The sequence below is a fragment of the Nanorana parkeri genome, unplaced genomic scaffold (genome assembly GCF_000935625.1).
Source record: "Nanorana parkeri isolate BGI_ZX_2015 unplaced genomic scaffold, ASM93562v1 scaffold103, whole genome shotgun sequence".
In the NCBI taxonomy this organism is placed as follows: domain Eukaryota; kingdom Metazoa; phylum Chordata; class Amphibia; order Anura; family Dicroglossidae; genus Nanorana; species Nanorana parkeri.
The window spans coordinates 2,018,683-2,037,446 of NW_017306371.1; the positions used below are offsets into that span (position 1 = coordinate 2,018,683).

General features: G+C 38.2%; 2 protein-coding genes across 2 annotated transcripts in view; both read left to right on the plus strand.

Moving 5' to 3' along the window:
* The first annotated feature begins 124 nt into the window (after positions 1-124).
* APOBEC4 (apolipoprotein B mRNA editing enzyme catalytic polypeptide like 4) lies at positions 125-1,198 on the plus strand. The gene has a single exon (XM_018552954.1). The coding sequence runs from the start codon at positions 125-127 to the stop codon at positions 1,196-1,198; it is 1,074 nt and encodes a 357-aa protein (XP_018408456.1).
* Positions 1,199-4,071: 2,873 nt separating this feature from the next.
* HMCN1 (hemicentin 1) overlaps positions 4,072-18,764 on the plus strand; it is a 225,361-nt gene continuing 210,668 nt past the window's right edge. Inside the window, exons 1-3 of the mRNA XM_018552966.1 lie at positions 4,072-4,342; positions 15,828-15,898; positions 18,429-18,587. Coding sequence (XP_018408468.1) covers positions 4,072-4,342; positions 15,828-15,898; positions 18,429-18,587 — 501 coding nt within the window. The remainder of the gene's footprint in view (positions 4,343-15,827; positions 15,899-18,428; positions 18,588-18,764) is intronic.

Genomic DNA, 18,764 nt, shown 5'->3' on the forward strand with positions numbered 1-18,764 from the left:
CCTGCATATCAAGAATAAAAATGAGCACTGTATGAATTTATATGAACCGTGCTTTGATAGATCACTTATAACATGTATTATGCATTCTTGTCTTTGCAGTTAAATATTGAGCTGGAAACTTTAGATGGAAACTGTGTTTCAAGAATTCTCTACCTATCAAGGAACATTAGTCAATCCTTATTACTGGCTTTACCCAAACCAGAACTGCTCCAAATGTCCTTATCATATTAGAACTGGAGAGGAGTCTAGAGTTACCTACAAGGAGTTTTATGAAACTTTTGGATTTCCATATGGGCCAACAATGCATGAAAACAAACAACTAATATTTTATGAAATAAAGGCCTTTAATGGAGCAGTAATACAAAAAGGCCAAGTTACTAACTGTGCTGTTTCTAATATTCATGCAGAATCCATCTTGTTTGAAAAACATGGCTACCTGGATTCCTTTCTCTATCAGCATGATTCAGTTGGTTACATAACTCTTTATGCAAACTTTACACCTTGCAATGAATATGGTCACTACTGTATTAGCAAAATGTATGATTTATTAATCAAGTATACACAAATGCGTCTGGACATCTATTTTTCACAAATGTATCATGTTGAAGTGAGTTTTCCCTCTGCTGTCTGGAACAGAGATGCATTAAAGAGCCTTGCTGGTCACTGGCCTAGAGTAACGATAAATCCACTCAGTGATGGAATTTGGAAAACTGTTCTTTGTGCCTTTGTGAAAGAAGTTCCGGAGACAACAACCAATCAGCCTATTTTGCCTATTAGAGCATCTGCAGATAGACACAATGCATACATGATCCATGTTATCACAGGAATTAAGCCTTACTATGTAGAAGATCATCCCATGCCTCAACCTGAAGAAACAAGATATCAGCCAAAATATCAAAGGCATAAAGTGCAAAATAATTTAGCTCCCCAGCCTCCATATGGCTTCTACCAATACTCTCCTTTCTTTGTTCCCCAGAAATCTATTGTACCTGCTTTTCAAAGCCAGAAAGAACTGATGACTAAGCCTAAACAAGTTGTCCGTCATCTTAGCATGCCTATGGACCTAAATGAGAGATCAAATGGGAGTGAATTCATATTCAATGCCAGGAACGTTAATGAGGTTGTAAGCACTGAGCAAATAGTGTCGGAAAAGGATAAAGAATCAACAAGGAATAGGAGGAAAAAAAAGAAACATTAAATTTGAAAATAATTTCTAGAGAATATGTGGATCAACTGCAATGACAGTTTGGAATTAGTCATCAACAAACTCCAATTAGAAAAAAAAAACACTAAACCTATATAATATCATGGTATGTGTACTTAGTATTTTTGATGAGGTGCAACTGTAGGGCTCACTGAGACTGTGGCTGTGGTCCTGACCCCTGGCAAGCACAATGCATATACCAGGCCTAAAAGTGTGTACTGAATTAAAAAGCTAAGTTCACACTGTGCTGCTGGGGGGCAGGTCTTTGTGATATGGCAACCCTCACACTATTTACAATATTAAGACCACAGCTGTCTACTGTCTTCCATAGTTTCCTAACAGGGATCAAGCCACGGGCAGAAAACTGTCTGTAAAAACATACTGTAAAAACAACACCTAAATGCCACAAATGATCTCCCACCAAATGTTATTTCTATTTGCTTTTTCATGCTTATATGATTGTAGATTTATCAATTGTTGGCTCTAACCAAAGTATCTGAAATATGTAGTATATGCCCACAGTATACATAAAAGCACACAGAAACAGCCCTATAGTGCAGTTTGACCGCTGTTTCTCATTTATAGGCCAAACCCTTTGTGACACAGGTACTGTAAATGGCTTTACATTGAGTTTTTATTTATTTGCAGATTTTGTGTTTTATATTTTATTTAATAATATATATCTAAAAGCAAAAATTTGAAATGAAACCAAAAGCACAAACTAATGTTTGTGTGTAAATTAGAGTTTTCTTCTGTTTGCTGACAATTCTGATTTCCTGATTAAGGCCAGAGCTGTTTTTACATACATGAAAGCAAATGAATGAACAAAATAAACAATGTGATTTGTTTTGTGTTTTCTACACCGCTTTTCTGCTTTGTTTCTACACTACTTGTTTTCAAAGGTAAAGTAAATAGCAATGTAAGTTGTGAGGGCTAATGTAAACATGCTTTTAGCTATTTCAGTGAACTCAATCCAAAGCATTTCAGTAACCCCACAGGACGTGAAGGGGGATAGACAGTAATAATAACCCAGCAGAGATTCTAGCCTTCCCCACACTGCACAAAATTAATTAAAAAGTTTGGCTTTTGGCAGATTGCTTTGAACTGTTTAAAGCAGTGATGCTTACTTCAAGTTTAAGCTGATATAGAGCTTCCACAATAACAAGGTAGTAGGAGGGGAAAGAGTTATTTCATGTACTCAATACCCCTTTTCTAGCCATTTCCAGAATTACATTGGTTAAAAGGCATGTCAACTACATAGGCAGTTAGGTGGACACAATCCTTTAATAACTTTTTGCTGCTTCTTTTTTATGCATTATATTGAATGTGGACCATTAGGCTACCAATTTTACATCCAGGAAATTGGACAGTTTCCGCTTGGAACAGGGAGTTCTCCTGAAGCATTAGCTAAACATTGCTTTATATGACACGTTAACTTACCAGAACAATATTAAACACGTCCAATGAAAGTACGTTGTATACAAAATAGAAAGCAGACAGCCATGGGCCCAAAAGAAAAAAATTAACAACACGTTCTTGGGTGGCCTTTTCACAACAAACACCATACAGAAACATCAATGTATTTTATATTGTTATCTAGAGACAGAAGTTAGCGTTTCATCCTAATTTCCTATGAAGTGTTTATGGCATTTGACACAGTAGACCAATACATTCCAACAAAATGCCTGAAGCAATACTGTGGTATAGCTGGCTTAGTACTCACATCCTTCCTAACAGGCAAATCTTAAAGAATCATGTCTGGACAGTACTCCTTTACAAATTTCCCTCTTTCATACTGACGATTGCAAGGATCAGCACTGGTAACTATGCTGTTTACAGCAGACATGATACAAGTCAGCAATGTCATCCAATGCTATGACCTCAACTTCCATTGGTATCCAGATGACACCTAATTATTTGTATCTTAAAGGAGTTCTAAAGTCATACCATATACTCTCCTGTCATAACATCAGCACTGCAATAAGGATACAAAGTATAGTTGTTTCTGATAATGCAAAAAGTAGTGAGTGCTGGCTTCCATCTGCCCATTACTTTCAACAACTTTGCTTTGCATCTTTTTCCCTGCTACTTGATGTGATGCAGTTTTGCTTTCTCAAGACTATATATCCCATAATGCATTGCTTCCAGCAAGCAATAATAATATTACATTGTTCAGACGCTGAGTTGTAGTTCAGAAGGCAGGTCCTGTGAGAGTTTTGACACAAAGAAGTACATATTCACAAAGCTGAGTGAAATTGCGTCAGTGAATTGAGGACGTTCATCCTATGGGCATTTTCAATAAGCAAGTTTACAAACATTAACATTCAAATACATTTAATGCCAGTTACATTTAAAAAAATGCTATTTGGGATCCTTAAAATCAGCCTTCACTTTTCATATCACTTATGAAATAATGTACAAGCTCACTTTTATTACCAATATCAATGTGTTATCTAGTTTGCCAAAAGTGGCTTTTTTTGAGAAACAATACAATAATTTGGGGATAAAAATTACTGTACTTTTGATCAGAATTGTATTAGTAGTTGCAGAAATCAGTCAAGAAAAAGAAAGCAAAATAGGGGAGAAATGGACTCCTTGTACTTACATCAGAGCTCCAGCAGATGGCAGCCATGACCTTCTCCAGCAAGAAGCTAGGACCTTTGTTTCTACAAATTAGAAACAAAATATAAAGCACAGTTGTGGTTCAGCCCATTGAGCTGTTCCATTGTTTGTGCAGTTTGAGAGGGACAACTGAAAAGCCACTTTGACTCTTCCTTAAGAAATGTCTTAAGACATTTCACTATATTCTTTAGCACAAAACCATAATGTCAGTAAGTCAAGAAAGTGAAATCAGGAGAAATGTTAGGATGTTTTTCTCTAGGAACATTTCCATTCAGCTGCCAATTGTTCTACTTCTGCTTCAACTACTTAAACAAAATTCCTGTGCAGAATCAGAGCCAGATATAGGAAAAACCCCGGACGGAGCTTCTACTTTAGCATTTGTTTTTGACGTCACTGGATCCATGTATGACGACTTGGTTCAAGTAATTGATGGTGCATCAAAGATATTAGAAAAATCTTTAAACAGACCGAAAAAGCCGCTATATAATTTCGCTTTGGTGCCATTTCATGACCCAGGTAAGAACATTTTTGTCTCTCTCAAATAAAACTTTGTATTGCTTTAAAAGTATGTAAGCAGTACCACTCACTATTACTTTTGTCACAGTGATTAATACAGTACACTTAAGTAATATAGGTAATGCTTATAGTTATTTATGTATCAAGAGAAAAATAGCTCTTTTTTATAATGTAAATCAATCTGTTCAGTGTTTATGTGATTACATGAAAAAACGTTTTTAGCCACCCATGTCACACAGTAATCCATGTTACATTGTATATTTAATTTATTATTCAGTAAACACAGACTTCATTTTCAAGTGTAATTGTTTTGTTGCTGTAACATTCTCTATAACCAGTAGATAGCAGGGTAAAGTCTGTGTTCTGTAAGATGAATTAAACGGTTTGGCACATTACATGAAGCAAAGCAGTAACAAATCCATTGCCTTTAGTCATGCTGACATTCTTTAACCTTTTGATGTACATTTTAGCCTCCTCTGGGTTCTTTCAAGTAACTTCACCAAGAATATAATGCAGGAAGTTATCACAGCCTAGTGTTTATTCTCTTGATGTTTGTTTGCTTATTTTCCTTTTTAACCTACTACATGTTCTGTACTTGATTTACAGCTAAATAATTGTTGGAATATGTGAATTCGGTTTGTTTGGTTACAAGATATTTCAGATTCTCATTAGTTGCAAAACAATGTCCAAAAGTTACTGGTTTACATTTATTTTGCTTTTAGAATTTTTCTTAATGGAGGTTTAATGAAATGGGTATAACAACTGTGTAATTGGATCACAAGTGTATGTTATGTGTCCCATTTTGTAAAAAGAAACAAACAGGATCAAAAGGTTCATGATTTGACCCAGAATGCCCTAACTGGCACAGTTACAAATTAAGGCTGGCGTTTTATCAAAGTCCATTTATCTCCACACTCTGACTAAAATAGATAGAGATGGGTAAACGGACAGTCATAGATTGGGCTTCAGTCACTTCAGTGCATATTTGCAATCTAGGAATAAAACAAGTTATTACAATTTTCTTATTGTTCTCTATGACTACTTAAAAGGGACACCCCAGTCAAAATATGCCTGGAGTCTCCCCAATTTGCTTCTTTATGTTAAGAAATACTGTTGGATCTTTACCCAACAGTATAGCGAAGGTCCTTCTACATACATGCCCACTTGCATTACACTCTGCACTGATCCTTAGGGTTTAAGTCGTCCCCCACCTCCTGACATATTCTGCTGAAACACTTGACATTATTGTCCTTCTGTCTAGTCATAAGGTTTAAGTCTGGTTCGCAAGTTTTACAGAGCTGGCCTAATTTTACTATAGCACTGAAACCAATCTATAATGTTCAAGAAAATGTGAGGTCATGGGTGTAATGCTGTAAAAATTACCATGTGATTTAACATTACTCTATGCAAAGCTTGAAGGAATTATTGCCAATCCACTAACAATTAAGTGGAGCCGGGTCAAGAAGCCGGGACAGTTCCGATCACAAATCACATGGCCAGCTGAGCAGGTCTCTTGGAACATCTCCACCTTCTTACATATTAGGGGGATAATGGGAAAACACATAGTAAACAGCAAGATTTTCTATTTCTTTATGAGAACTATAAAAACCATATCTAAAATCTGAAAGCTGTAGCCATACCCCCCCCCCCCCCTCATTGTCATTTCATTGATTTTGATTATTGGTTTATGTTAATAAAGAATGTAAACAGTGGAGTTAGCTGTATAGATCAATCAAATCTAACAAATTAAAAATTTTGGTGGCAGTTTACATAGTTTTAAAAACCAGCGTAAGAAAATGAAGGCAATGGCTACTGCAATAAGATTCTACTTTACCATTTCTGATTAGAACATCAGTTTGTGGGTTACCATGGCAACAGCAGAGATCATTTTTATAAAGGACTGGCATTGACATATGAATTGCAAGCTGGAAGACACGCTGGACCAACATTGTTTCCAATTTAGTGTGGAGGGTAGAAACATAAAATATTATATATTACTATTATTATATTACATTGTAATAAAATGAGTTACAATTCAGTACAATACAATTTCTAGAATTCCATCTTTCACAGCATTTTCCTTTCTAATAACATCAATTTTAGAGGTGCTCTAAAATAATAGCGTGTTTAAAAAAACCCATAAATCATAAAGTGTCTAGCAGCATATTGTTGTTGAAAACAATTATCTGGAGAGAAAATTCTTCTGCAATGACTGTTTATTAAGTTAAGACTGGATGACCTTTTTCAGGAAATACAATCTGCAATATAAAAATATTTATATTTTCCCTAGGAACAGCTAAACAAAAACCTAAAAATATATTAACACCAGACATTTGGCAGAGCTATGAAGACTAGAAAATGTTAGGAACTGTCTGTATTCACATTCCCACCATTCTCAAATATTTTCTGCTTTATCAGGCTAAAGTCATCTAACAGACTCATATGTTCTGTTGTCTCCTCTTAAGGTTAAGTTCAAAGTATTCTCATTAGTATTCCTTCCAACACAGGGGGTAAAAACCAGCGGTGTGCAAAAGGCAGCTAAAGTTCATCCTAAGTTTCATACCAGGACTGTGATAAATTAAAACCACGCAGACCTTTAAAAAGTTAGCACATATTTTTTTCATGATTATTATCATCTCCAGAAGCAGTGTTTGAATGTTTTTGTACATCACTACAGATCATGCATAGCAGTCTGGCAACTTTGGCAAATGCCGGACCCGTAAAACATCTCTATTCACTTCAGCCCCGTATGGCTGATTTCAGCTGTACATCAGCTAAAATCAGCCGTTCATCGGCTGGCTTCGGTCAGCTGAGCATGCGCTGCAGAAGTGCAGAAGCAGTTCGACTAAAGGGGGACCCAGATGCAGCCCCCCCTTGTGAATGAGTAAGAGATATTTGTACCCCTACCCATTCACTAAAGGGTTAAGTAAAAGTTAAATAAAAAGACCAGACTTTTATCAAAAATCCCCCCAAAAATGGATCCACCAACGTAATCCTAAGGTCAATCATGATGTCCAGTGTTGTCTACGATGAATCCACCCAACTGTTGACATTTGGCTGGCACCTGCCAGAGTCTTCCAGCAGGTCCCAGGCAAATAAAAACAACTGGGTAGAGCCGACCGTGATGTCACGGCCAGCCCCACCCAATTGTTGTTGTTTAATGACAGATCAGTGTCCCCGGGTGATCTGAGGATGCTGATCTGTCATTAGTGCACAACAACTGGGCGGAGCCAGCTGTGACATCTCGGCTGGCTCTCCCCAGCTGTTGTCCTTTACGGGAGGGACAGTCTGCTTCGGCTGGCCGTTTGCCTTACTTCGGGTGAGCCGTAGTCTCAGCTGAGCCAAACTTCAGCTCCGGTGGCTGAAGTGAGCCGAAGGATCAGCCGAAGCTACGGCTGGATCCTTTGGCTCTATAGTGAACAACCCTTTAAGTCTCAAATAATACATATGTTCATTTTGTTAGTTCAAGAATGACTACAGAACTTTTTTTGGGATATAGTGGGGAAGGATGAAAATCTTTCTCAGGTATTTTCATTGCTTGTGTCTTTAAGATTCACCTTTGCTTTCTGTCCTTACTCAGCTAGGTATTGTAGCCATTCATTGATAAGAGACTTTATTGAGAATGCAACCTATCTATTCACTAGGCACTGGAAAAAAAACTTAGTTATAGCTCAGGAAAAATGTACAAAAACCCCCAAAAAACAGTAGGAACAAAAGAAAATGCCACATGAAAAGCCTTTTAGCACAGTAAAATGTGAACAAAGAAAATATCACACCGTATTGCATGCAAACAAATAAACATGTCTAGATGGCACAACCCTTGCACTAAGAAAACAAATTCCGGTATGGGAAACTGTTTTCATTGGCAAGCTCTGGTTGGCTGTGAAGCAATGATCATCTCCAGCTACTAACAATATTGTAGAGTCGTGGCTTATATTATAAAACCTGCTGATAGGCTGGAGGCCCTTATTTTGACATGCGCAGGGAACCATGATTCTTTTATTATATATCTCCTATAGCCAGATATAAAGCAACACCACCAGCTTCACCTTGGTAAAATGATGAGCCAGAATACCTATTATGCAAAAATAACCCTTTAATGGGGGCAACTGTGAGAGTCCCCTTCTATTGACCAAGCCTAAATGACTGTGTTACTTAGATGAATAGCACAAGAGTCAAACTGATGTCACCATATAACCTCAAGGTAAAAAAAAGTCTGACACCAAATAGCCACATTTTATCAGAAACAAATCTTAAAGATTTTTTAGGCTCTGACTAGCTGGAGATAGTTAGGAGTAACGGAACAGAAGGAAAAAATGTGCACCAGACTCAGACCAGGATGACAACACAAATTGCCAAGTTCTATACATGATAGAGGCAAGGGCCTCAGGTTTACTACTATACACAACGGATGCAAGGGCCTTAGTCTATCTAGTCTTAAATACAGCAATACAGCTTACACCACACAGGTTAAAAAACTTGGCTCTGACACCTGCTACACATATTGCAACTGCACACACTTATGCTGACGTCTAGACCTCACTAAAAACCATACTTAAAAGTGAAATATAAAAGCCCAAAAGAATCTGCTACAAGAAAAAAAATCTATACAAATACCACTACGGAATCAAGCAAATATTGACTACAAGAACTAAATGCAGCCTGTAAAGAAAACACAATATTAAATCAAAAATGTTAAACAACCCTTAGCTATTTTTAGGTTGGAAAATTAAATCTGCACTTAGAAACCATCTAGCAGGTAATGGTAGTTTTCAGGTCTTATATTTACAGGTAAATCAAAAAGAGTAGAAAACTCCTTTTTTACATTCAGTTTCAATGGATGAATAAGCTATGCAATATTTATAAATTGACCTTTTAGAGTGATAGAGGCCCTGTATGCAACCTTCAAAAGCTCTAGTGGGAATACTGTTGAGATCAAGTATACCTGTTTCACAGCTCACAGTCATTCTATTGGGAAAATAAGACCTAGTATTTGGCCAACATATTCCAAATTCTAATAGTAAGAGGAGACCTAATTTGCTTCCTACAAAGTCTAGTGGAAGGATGGGGTCTAAATATCCACACGCCCCAGTCTTTTGGGATAGTAGTGACCTAGGATGACCCTTGGGGTAGTTTGGGACCTAGGATGAAGCTCACAGAGATCACCATCTAGTTAGGAAGGTGAAGTCCACACAGCTCAAAGTCTAGTGGTAAGAGGAGGCTTCTTAGGAAGTCCATACAACTCAAAATGTAGTGAAAGGATGAGGTCTACCACAAAAACCTTACAGTTAATGGGTAGATGAAGCATTTTATGAAACCGACACAGGCTACAGTCTAGTGGGAGGAAGAGCCCTGTCATACAGCTTACTGCACATTTGTGTGCTCAACAAGGATGGCGCTTGCTTGATACTTTAGGGTGAGCATCTAACCACTGGCTTATCCTGGCACCAGGGCAGGACAGAGCTATGCACAATGGTTTTTTGTGCAGGCATCAGTTGGGGCACAAATGGCCTACAGGTATATAAGATACAATAAGGTAGATTTAAAAAATATGTTGAGTTTATTGTTACCTGCTGGGCTTTCTTGACTGCATAAGGTTTTTTTTTTTTTACTAAAATGAACTAACCCTTTTTTTTTAAGTATATGTAAACCCTGTCATTAAAATCTCATATAAGCTTTAAAGGAGAATTATGAGGCGAGTGAAAATAACTCAGCCTCATAGTTCTAGCCGACCTGTGACAATGCAACTGTCACAGGTCGGCTTAGTAGATCGGGAATTTAGCGAACACATAGCGTCGCTTGCTCACTTCTCGATCTATCACTGCAGAGAGTCGTGACTGTCACTCACGGCTCCCTGCAGGGATCCCCCTCCCCTGTCCGATCCTCCAGCGCTGACTGGCGGGGGAGGGGGCGGGCACAGCTGGCTCTGCCTCTAGATAGGCAGTGCCAGCTGTCAATCCCGCAGCTGGGTGGATCTCGACAGTAATGTCGGGATCCGTCCCGGCTGTGGTGTCTCAGTATAGCGTGAGCTGAGGGTGACGGGAGGACGCTAGTTTGTGTCCTCCCGTTACCCTTAGGAGAACTATGGGGAAAAAAGCCCTGACCCCATAGTTCTCCTTTAACATGTTATAATAATTTCAAAGTCCATTTTCAGTATTTTATATGTACAGCTTTAATTAAAATTATGACTGGTAATCCCAACATAAGGGTCCTTGTCCAGTCATTTCCTGTCTCCCCAATTTTGCTCCTGAGTTGTCACAAAGGCTTCGGATTGACTAAAGAGCATCTTTAAAGCACAGTATGCGGGCAAATTCTACTGTTGTCAGCATCCTAAGAGTAGCAATGCCGCCATTGCTGAAAAGCATGCATGTAGACAGGAAGTGACTGCAAATAGGCTGCAGGAAATCAGTAGCAGCAGGACATAATAGAGAGTGAAAAAAATTGAAAATAGTATAATAACTTTTAAATTGTAGTTCTTCTTTACTGCCCTGTGATGGCAATTATAGGCAAGTCGACCAGGGTACTGAAATCTTAATAGCAGAATCCCAGAAAGACAGACATAAGAAGCTGCTGGGTGCTTCAGTCTACTGGCACCTACCCCAAACTCATATATTTCTTTGGATATGCTAATTTTTTAAATATGTGCTGTTCTTATAACAGTCACAGACATTCATATGAAAAATATGCTGAGGTTCCCCTTTTCACATGTAACTCCATTAGTCTGACCATGAAGCTGCTGCGTGTCTGACCATGCCAGAACACACAGCTGAGAATGTATTTCGTATATATGAGCTTCAGGTTGAAACCTTTGTTTATATTACATCCATCTTTCACTCAAGCCAGGCTTACATTTTAAAAAAGTAAGCTGATCATGTACAGTCATTCTTTGCAAAATATGTCCCACACTTAAGGCAATAAATGTTAACATCATGTAGCAGTTTTGAAATATTACTGTACTGAATTCTCATACATTCCTCTGCAGAGAAAGTCACCATTCATTGAAAGCTAATCTATTTTACATAAATACATATTTAGGAAAGGATATGAAGCCATACTAAAGCCGAACTCTAGGTAAAACAATTTTAAGTCAAGTTATTATTGCAGTCTGTGTCCCGATTGGGGAGATTTCACCTTGCTTTCTGTAGAGGCAGTATATAAAGGTGGTGAGAGATCTTCAATATGGAGACATCCCTTGCTTGGAGAAGAAGATCAGAGACACATAGGAAAGCAGCAGGATTATTGAAACTGACACAAAACTCGGGAGTTAATTATAATAAATGCATTTAAATACCTTTGCTATTAACAAAAAAATGTATCTTACTGTGTATCACTCAGCTGTAGATCCTCACATCATCTCTGAATTTGTGCTGACACGGTGGCTACTTCTGGAGGGTGGCTACTTTTGTTCCCTATGGTCCCTGTGTGTGTTGTAAAGTAATCACCGCTCCAAGCTCAATCATGTGATGGACTATTCTCTCAATACAAATTAGTAAACTAAACGTGAGATTGTAGTCCATCACAACAGTCATTTTGGAGCATTGGCTACTTCTAAGTAATCAAAAGCAATTAATTATATAGATATAAAGGTTTATATATAAACTGTTAATATTAGGTACGAAGACAAAATTACTTATTGCAAATAAATCAATACAAATAGAATTATGTAGGCTGTAATTTTTCTTTTTAAAAGTCGTACCAAAGGGATATTAAAACCCCATCACATATAGACAAACTTTTCAGCAAGTACAGAATATACCTGTTGATCTTGCCAGAAATGTGATGTCCTTGTCACTTCCAGTCAGCTAAACTGAATGTGATCTTCCCTCTGTAAACTGCTAATATAGCAATGAAGATGATGAGGAGACGATAAAACCTGGTACTACTTGTTTTTTAAAAGTTCTGTTAGCATTGCTGTACATATTGGGATTATGAAAAAAATCCCAATATGCACAAGATTTAACATTTCTTTTTACCTATATTAATTCCACTTCTCCAAGGTTGCCTACTCCAAACACTACATTTAGATTTTTTTTGTATTTAGCAGTTCTACAGCCTGAGAGAACTGCAGTCAGTAAGTGTAGTTAATAAATTAGCAAGATTAATCCTGATTGGCCCATATTGGTTACTTGACCGTAACAAACAAGCCGATTTTAGTGTTATATAGGAAATCTACAATTCCCAGCTCTCCAGAAAGACAAGTTCCGTTCCAACATGATTGTATAATCTTCTAAGTTTTGTTTGCATATTTGTTGTAAAATTCAGCCTTAGTTTTGTAGATTGTTTAGTTGGAGTGTAGCATGTGTGGCACTGCTTGAACAGCCTACACCATATATTTACTAGGTTTCATTAAAATGGTGCAACAACATTGGATTAACAAAAAACAACTGTAACATGTGAGGGCAGCTCTACTATCATCTTTTCATTGAATTAGTTTAAAACTTTCCATTGTATCCATTGAGTGTGGATAAACATAGAATTGAACATATTATAGAAATTAGATATAATTGTATGAAACACTCATTGGATCTATTAAAAAGTTTAAAGGTTTAGCATTGGGAGAGTAAAATGTTCTCTTTCCAGTACAGGCGTGTGACACCGCAGCTGTCACTCACTGGCTCTATAGTACACTGGCTCTATGATCTCTCAGCTTATGGTCTTCTCCACACAGTCACCACTCCCTGCAGGGATTCCTCCCTCCCTCCATTGCTCCTCCAGTGCTCACTGGATTGACAGACAGGGGAAGGGGTGGGCACAGCTGGCTTACTTCAGAGAGGCAGAGCCAGCTGTCAATAAGGAAGCAGGGTAGATCAGAACAATATTGTCAGGATCCTTCCAGGCTGCAGAGCGGCTCTGCACTGTTAGCATATAGCGGCAGTAGCCTGCTATATGCTGAGTTTGGGTCACAGTAGGACATCAGTAAATGTGCTCCTGTGATCCAAAAGAGAACTAAAGCCAAAAGAAGGTTTTGGTTTAGTTCCATTTTAATTTGTTTTGTTTCTTGTTTTGCTTCTTCTCCACTTAAAATCACAATTTTGTTAATTATTATTTCAGACAATTAATCTTTTTATTAAAGCAGATCTTTAGATGCTTAAGTATACTTAAAGTAGATCTCCACTTCTCCAAGGCTGCCTACTCCAAACTAGGAAGTTAGCTCTTTGTTCCCTCATCTCCAATGCCACCATATTGGTTGAGCAATGTAATGGATGTCCTTACTGACTGACAGGGAGGAGCTTCGCACCTAAAAACCTCTGGGTCATGGGCATAGAGGAAGGTTTAATGTACTAGGTCTAGTGCATTATTAGTGCACTAGGTCTAGAAATGGACACATTATGGGTTACCATTTCAGCCATTACTGTAATTTCTTCTCATAATACTTTATGTCTCTGCTGACACTATTCCTGTTTCCTGTTTGCTAATAAGCTATTTGTATTGTACTGACTGGTTTACAATCTATGTAGCTCAAAAATGCAAGTGTTGCTTTTATTTGAAATAACTAACTTGCTTGTACATTTCAAAACAATTTAGGAATGTATGCTTCATTTATGAGAACACAATAAGGGTTTATACATTTGTTTATTAAGGCACATCTAGGAGCAGTGTTAATGAATCACACATGTATGGGTACACATCCTTTATGTATTCCATTTGTGTTTATTTATACTTGGCATACAGTTAAACTCCTAGAATTTGTACCCTTTCATGTCAGTTAAAATACTCCCAAGGATCAGTGTGTATCAGTATTGTAACATTTGACTCCAAATGGAGAGTTCTCTAGGGACCCAGCCTACTCAGAAAAGTAAATGTTTAGACTCCTGCCCATTATTATTCATCAACCTTCACAGGAGTTTGTCACCAGCACACCGACACAAACAATATTCAGCCTCCTGGCAATAGAGTTGCCCAGCTAGGTTAGGGCTCTCTCCTATTTAAACACACAGTGTGATTTAATAAAGCTTTTGTAACACTTTTCTGGTGTTAGGGTCATCTTATGAGGCCCTGCCCCAACTTCATAAAAGCTGAGCGACAGTTTAAATCATATTACTGCCAGAAATTCAGGTAGCTCCTCCTAGCAAGAATTTTACATTAGGTTGCAAAAAACACGACAAATACATAAATAAATACTGCCGCTTTGGATATAAGGAAACTGGTGGGAGATAAGTTTATGTCCTGGCTCAAGGTCCCCCCTCCCCACATCATAGTTTGCTGTGTGGCAAAGTGCATTGGTTTCGCAGATACTGTCAGCAGCACAGTGTCATTGGTTGCTAGGATGCACCATACCTGCATCCTAGCAAAGATGCATTAGAATTCTGCCAGTTCTAACTCATCTGTGCAATAAATACATGTACATGTTTCTGTCATGTACATGCATCTGTCACACTCACCAACTTTTGACATATGACGGCACACATATTAGAAAATGTCTACACTATTCTTTATCAATTTCCAGATTTCATTTTCAGTCTTCAAGACAATGAGCAATGCTCTTCCCATGCAACATCAGTTTGCTCAAATCTCTTGTCTAAAGGGCCAGACAGATCTGCACGTGAGCTCCATGCATGTCTGCACACACGATGCTCCTGCAGCAAATTGGTCTCCACAGGAGGGAGCTCTGACTTGATTTTATTCAGGAAACACCACCTTTCCCCGATGAAGGGACCCTGTGTAGCCCCTATCTCCAGCAGCTATCACTGTCCCTGTTATTACACTGGTAATATATAATATAATGCTTGTCACTCTGCTGTAAAATTCACCAAGTTTTTTTTACTTACCTGTGAAGCTGGATGAAGTAATGTAATATTCTTGACTAATACTAAGCAGTGTAACAGGGGTGTGGCAATCACCAGAATGGCTCAATTGAATCTCCCCAACAGGGAGAATGGTAGCAAAAAAACAAAGATTCTATCTACAGCACAATTAGCTTGGATTCCTGTCTGTGTCACTATTACAATTATTTCCTTTCACTTTCTGTCTTGGTGGTCACACATGAAGGGAGGGTGAAATCTCCCCAAAGAGGTGAGAGACAGCAATTAAAATCAGACAGAGATCAAAAGCTTCACCACTCTATGCAAAATTGATCAAAACATTTTGGATTGAGTTGAAGGACATGTTTACAAATTGTAAAAATTCCTCCAGCCCTCCTCTCTAGCCCCCTCAATACAGTAAACTGTGCCACTCTCCTCCTTCCCCTGTAAGCTCTTACTTACCTGCTCTGCCTGTACAACAATGGCCTAAAAGCTTGAATAGGACAATATTTCTGCAGTACGGTTGCGTCCTATTCAAGTCTATGGGACTTCAGTGCTATAGTTGGTTCTGGTCAGAGTGGTCACTTAAACCACATTGCATTATTTAATCTTATTATTTTAGTGACCGGTTACATATGACTATGTTGCCTTCTCAGCAATTAGAATAACTGTTTTGTAAGATATGCTACCATATAATATGTATTGCAATTAATTAACATTTCAATAATTGAATTCTGTTCCAGAAATTGGTCCGGTCACAATCACAACAGATCCAGAGACATTTCAGAATGAACTTAAAGAACTCTATGTACAGGTCAGTACAACATTACATTTCTTGTGAATCCAGTGTGAAAAGATTTCATTATTAAAGGAGAACTATGGGGTTAAGGCTTTTTCCCATAGTTCTCCTTAGGGTAACGGGAGGATACAAACTAGCGACCTCCCGTCACCCTAGGCTCAGTATACCGCGAGCTGTAGCTCACAGTATACTGAGATGCCGCAGTATACCGTGAGCTGCTGCTCGCGGTATACTGAGACGCCGCAGCTGAAGCGGATCCCGACAATTGTGCCGGGATCTGCCCAGCTGCGTGACTGATAGCTGGATCTGCCTATCTAGAGGGAATCCAGCCCCACCCCTGTCACGGCAGAGAGCCGTGACAGGATCGAGAGGTGAGCGCACGCTGGTATGTGTTCACTCACCTCCCGATCCACTGACCCAAACTGTGACAGTCTCATTGTCACAGGTCGGCTAGAACTATGAGGTGAGTGAAAAGCACTCACCTCATAGTTCTCCTTTAATGTGTTTTGCGATCGCCAATAATTACACGAGAGCATTGCACAGAAGCTGAACCATAGCTGGGTTTAGGCAATATAATACACCTTCCTTTAAAGTAAACCTGCCAGAGACATATGAGGTTTGCCATTATTTTTTCCTGTATGAAAGGATTTCAAGGGCCTGCCCATACTCTGTCACTAGAGCAAAGAATAACACTAGCCCTGGGAGAGCGAGGAATAAAGTAAGAATTACACTCTGGTGTATCCCCCAGATTAAACAAGCATTAGACCCTTACTATGATGGGGGATTGGGCCTACTGAATGGAGTTTAGCTTTATTGCATAAATGCTTTAACCTCTGTACAAATGAACATACATAATATATAACAATAACTATTACACTTCAGTACAATACAATACAATTTCTATAGTTTACTGTAGAGTTTAAGAGACCATTCATTTCAACATCAATTTTCCCATAAGATGATATGTCCATTGAACACATTTTATGCATATTATTTACCTGCAAAAGCCTTCACTTTGTAGACATCCAAAAGTCCAGAGACTGCGGCTGGGTGCCACTAATTTTGTTGCAATGGACATAGCCCCATCAGATTCAGAGCTATCACTCAAGTGACATTCTATAGTACTACACTTTGCTTCTACCCTGCAAAAAAGGTTGTGTAGAGAGGTGAGAAGTGCTGGAGCTGGGCCAGCACAGACAGTAATTCATACAGAAAAGGATAGGACTACACGGCAGGAGGGAGGGGGAACTGTGGCTGTGCTCTACTCTTCCTGCAGAGGCTAAATTCCCTATCAGGTTCAAAGGCACACTGTTTATGGAAATGTGATAGATGCTGCAAATAAACAATTAAAATAGTGGATTTTTCTGTGCTTTTACTTGCAGGGGTGACAAGGTCTCTTTAGTGGAAATTGCAGGAAATCTTGAGTACTACAAATATATTTTCCTTTTTTATAGCTTCCGTGGGGTATAACCAAACCCATAGGATACATTGTATAAAGTAGAGTTATAGATGATTAGTGGCTTCCATCATACTGTAAGAATATCTTTTAGATAACCTGATTAAATATTTGGGATCATTTTATCTTTGAGCTCTTCTTTTAAAGACGTATTATTGGAAGCCGTGCAGATCTTCAAAGGAGCAGTACCTGTCATTATCTGTTATTTTACTGGCACTTATGCTGCCACTTTACTGCCTCTAATAAAGCTTTTCAAAGTGATTTTAATGACCATTTATTAAATTAGAGATGTGGGTTAGTTTTACATTTTCAAAGTGAGTAGAGAAGAGTATACTGTGCAATATTAGCATGAAACATTCAAAATTGCATCATGTTGACAGAGAAGACAGAAAGCAGATGGGATTGGAGGTAGAATTATTAGGTTGCTATTAAAGTGACACTAAACTCAGGAGTTAAATCTTAAAAATGTATTTATGTACAGTAACCATTAACAAAAATGTATCTTATTTTTGCAGCACTCGGCTGTAGATCTTCAAATCATCTCTGAATTGGTGCTGACACTGTCCTTCCTTCTGGAGAGTGGCTACTTATGTTTCCCATGGTCCCTGTGTGTGTTGTAAAGCAGTCACTGCTCCAAGCTCACTATTAAGATGGACTAATAGTTAGTTTACTCACTTGTATTAGGATTGTAGTCCATCACGGGAGCGAGCTTGGAGCGGTGGCTACTTTACAACACACACAGGGACCATGGGGATCAAAAGTAGCCACCCACCAGAAAAGAAGGACAGTGTCAACACCAATTCAGAGATGATTTGAGGATCTACAGCCCAGTGATACATAAACAAGACACATTTTTCTTAATAGTAAAGGTACTTGAATACATTTTAAGATTTAACTTCAGAGTTTAGTGTCACTTTAAGACAGCAGCTGTTTAGATTGGTAAACCAGGGAATTAAACGCTATCCCCTCAATCTGATTAGGTATTTCAATCTAGAATAAACATGAATACTTCAATAAATAATCCCCTATATGTTTGAATCACGAGCTACAATGTCTTTTAACCTATGTTTTTTTTTTGTTTTTTTTTAGGGAGGTGGAGACTGTCCTGAGATGAGTGTGGGGGCTATTAAAATTGCCCTGGAAATATCTCTGCCAGGATCTTTTATTTATGTGTTTACTGATGCAAGATCAAAGGACTACCAGCTTACCAGTGATGTTCTACAACTGATACAGCAAAAGCAGTCTCAGGTAAGGAACTTTGGAGGACAATATAAAGGCAAATCTTAAAGCAGAGTTCCATTTTTATTAATAATAATGCAAACTATAATAATAATAATTATAATAATATATTTACATTGGTCCAGCTTGGTAAAAATGTGTAAAAAATAAATAAATAAATACATTAAAAAAAAAAATATATATACA

Bases quoted from the DNA above. Each gene is read 5' to 3' on its own strand.
- APOBEC4 (XM_018552954.1), top strand. From the start codon at position 125: ATGGAAACTGTGTTTCAAGAATTCTCTACCTATCAAGGAACATTAGTC.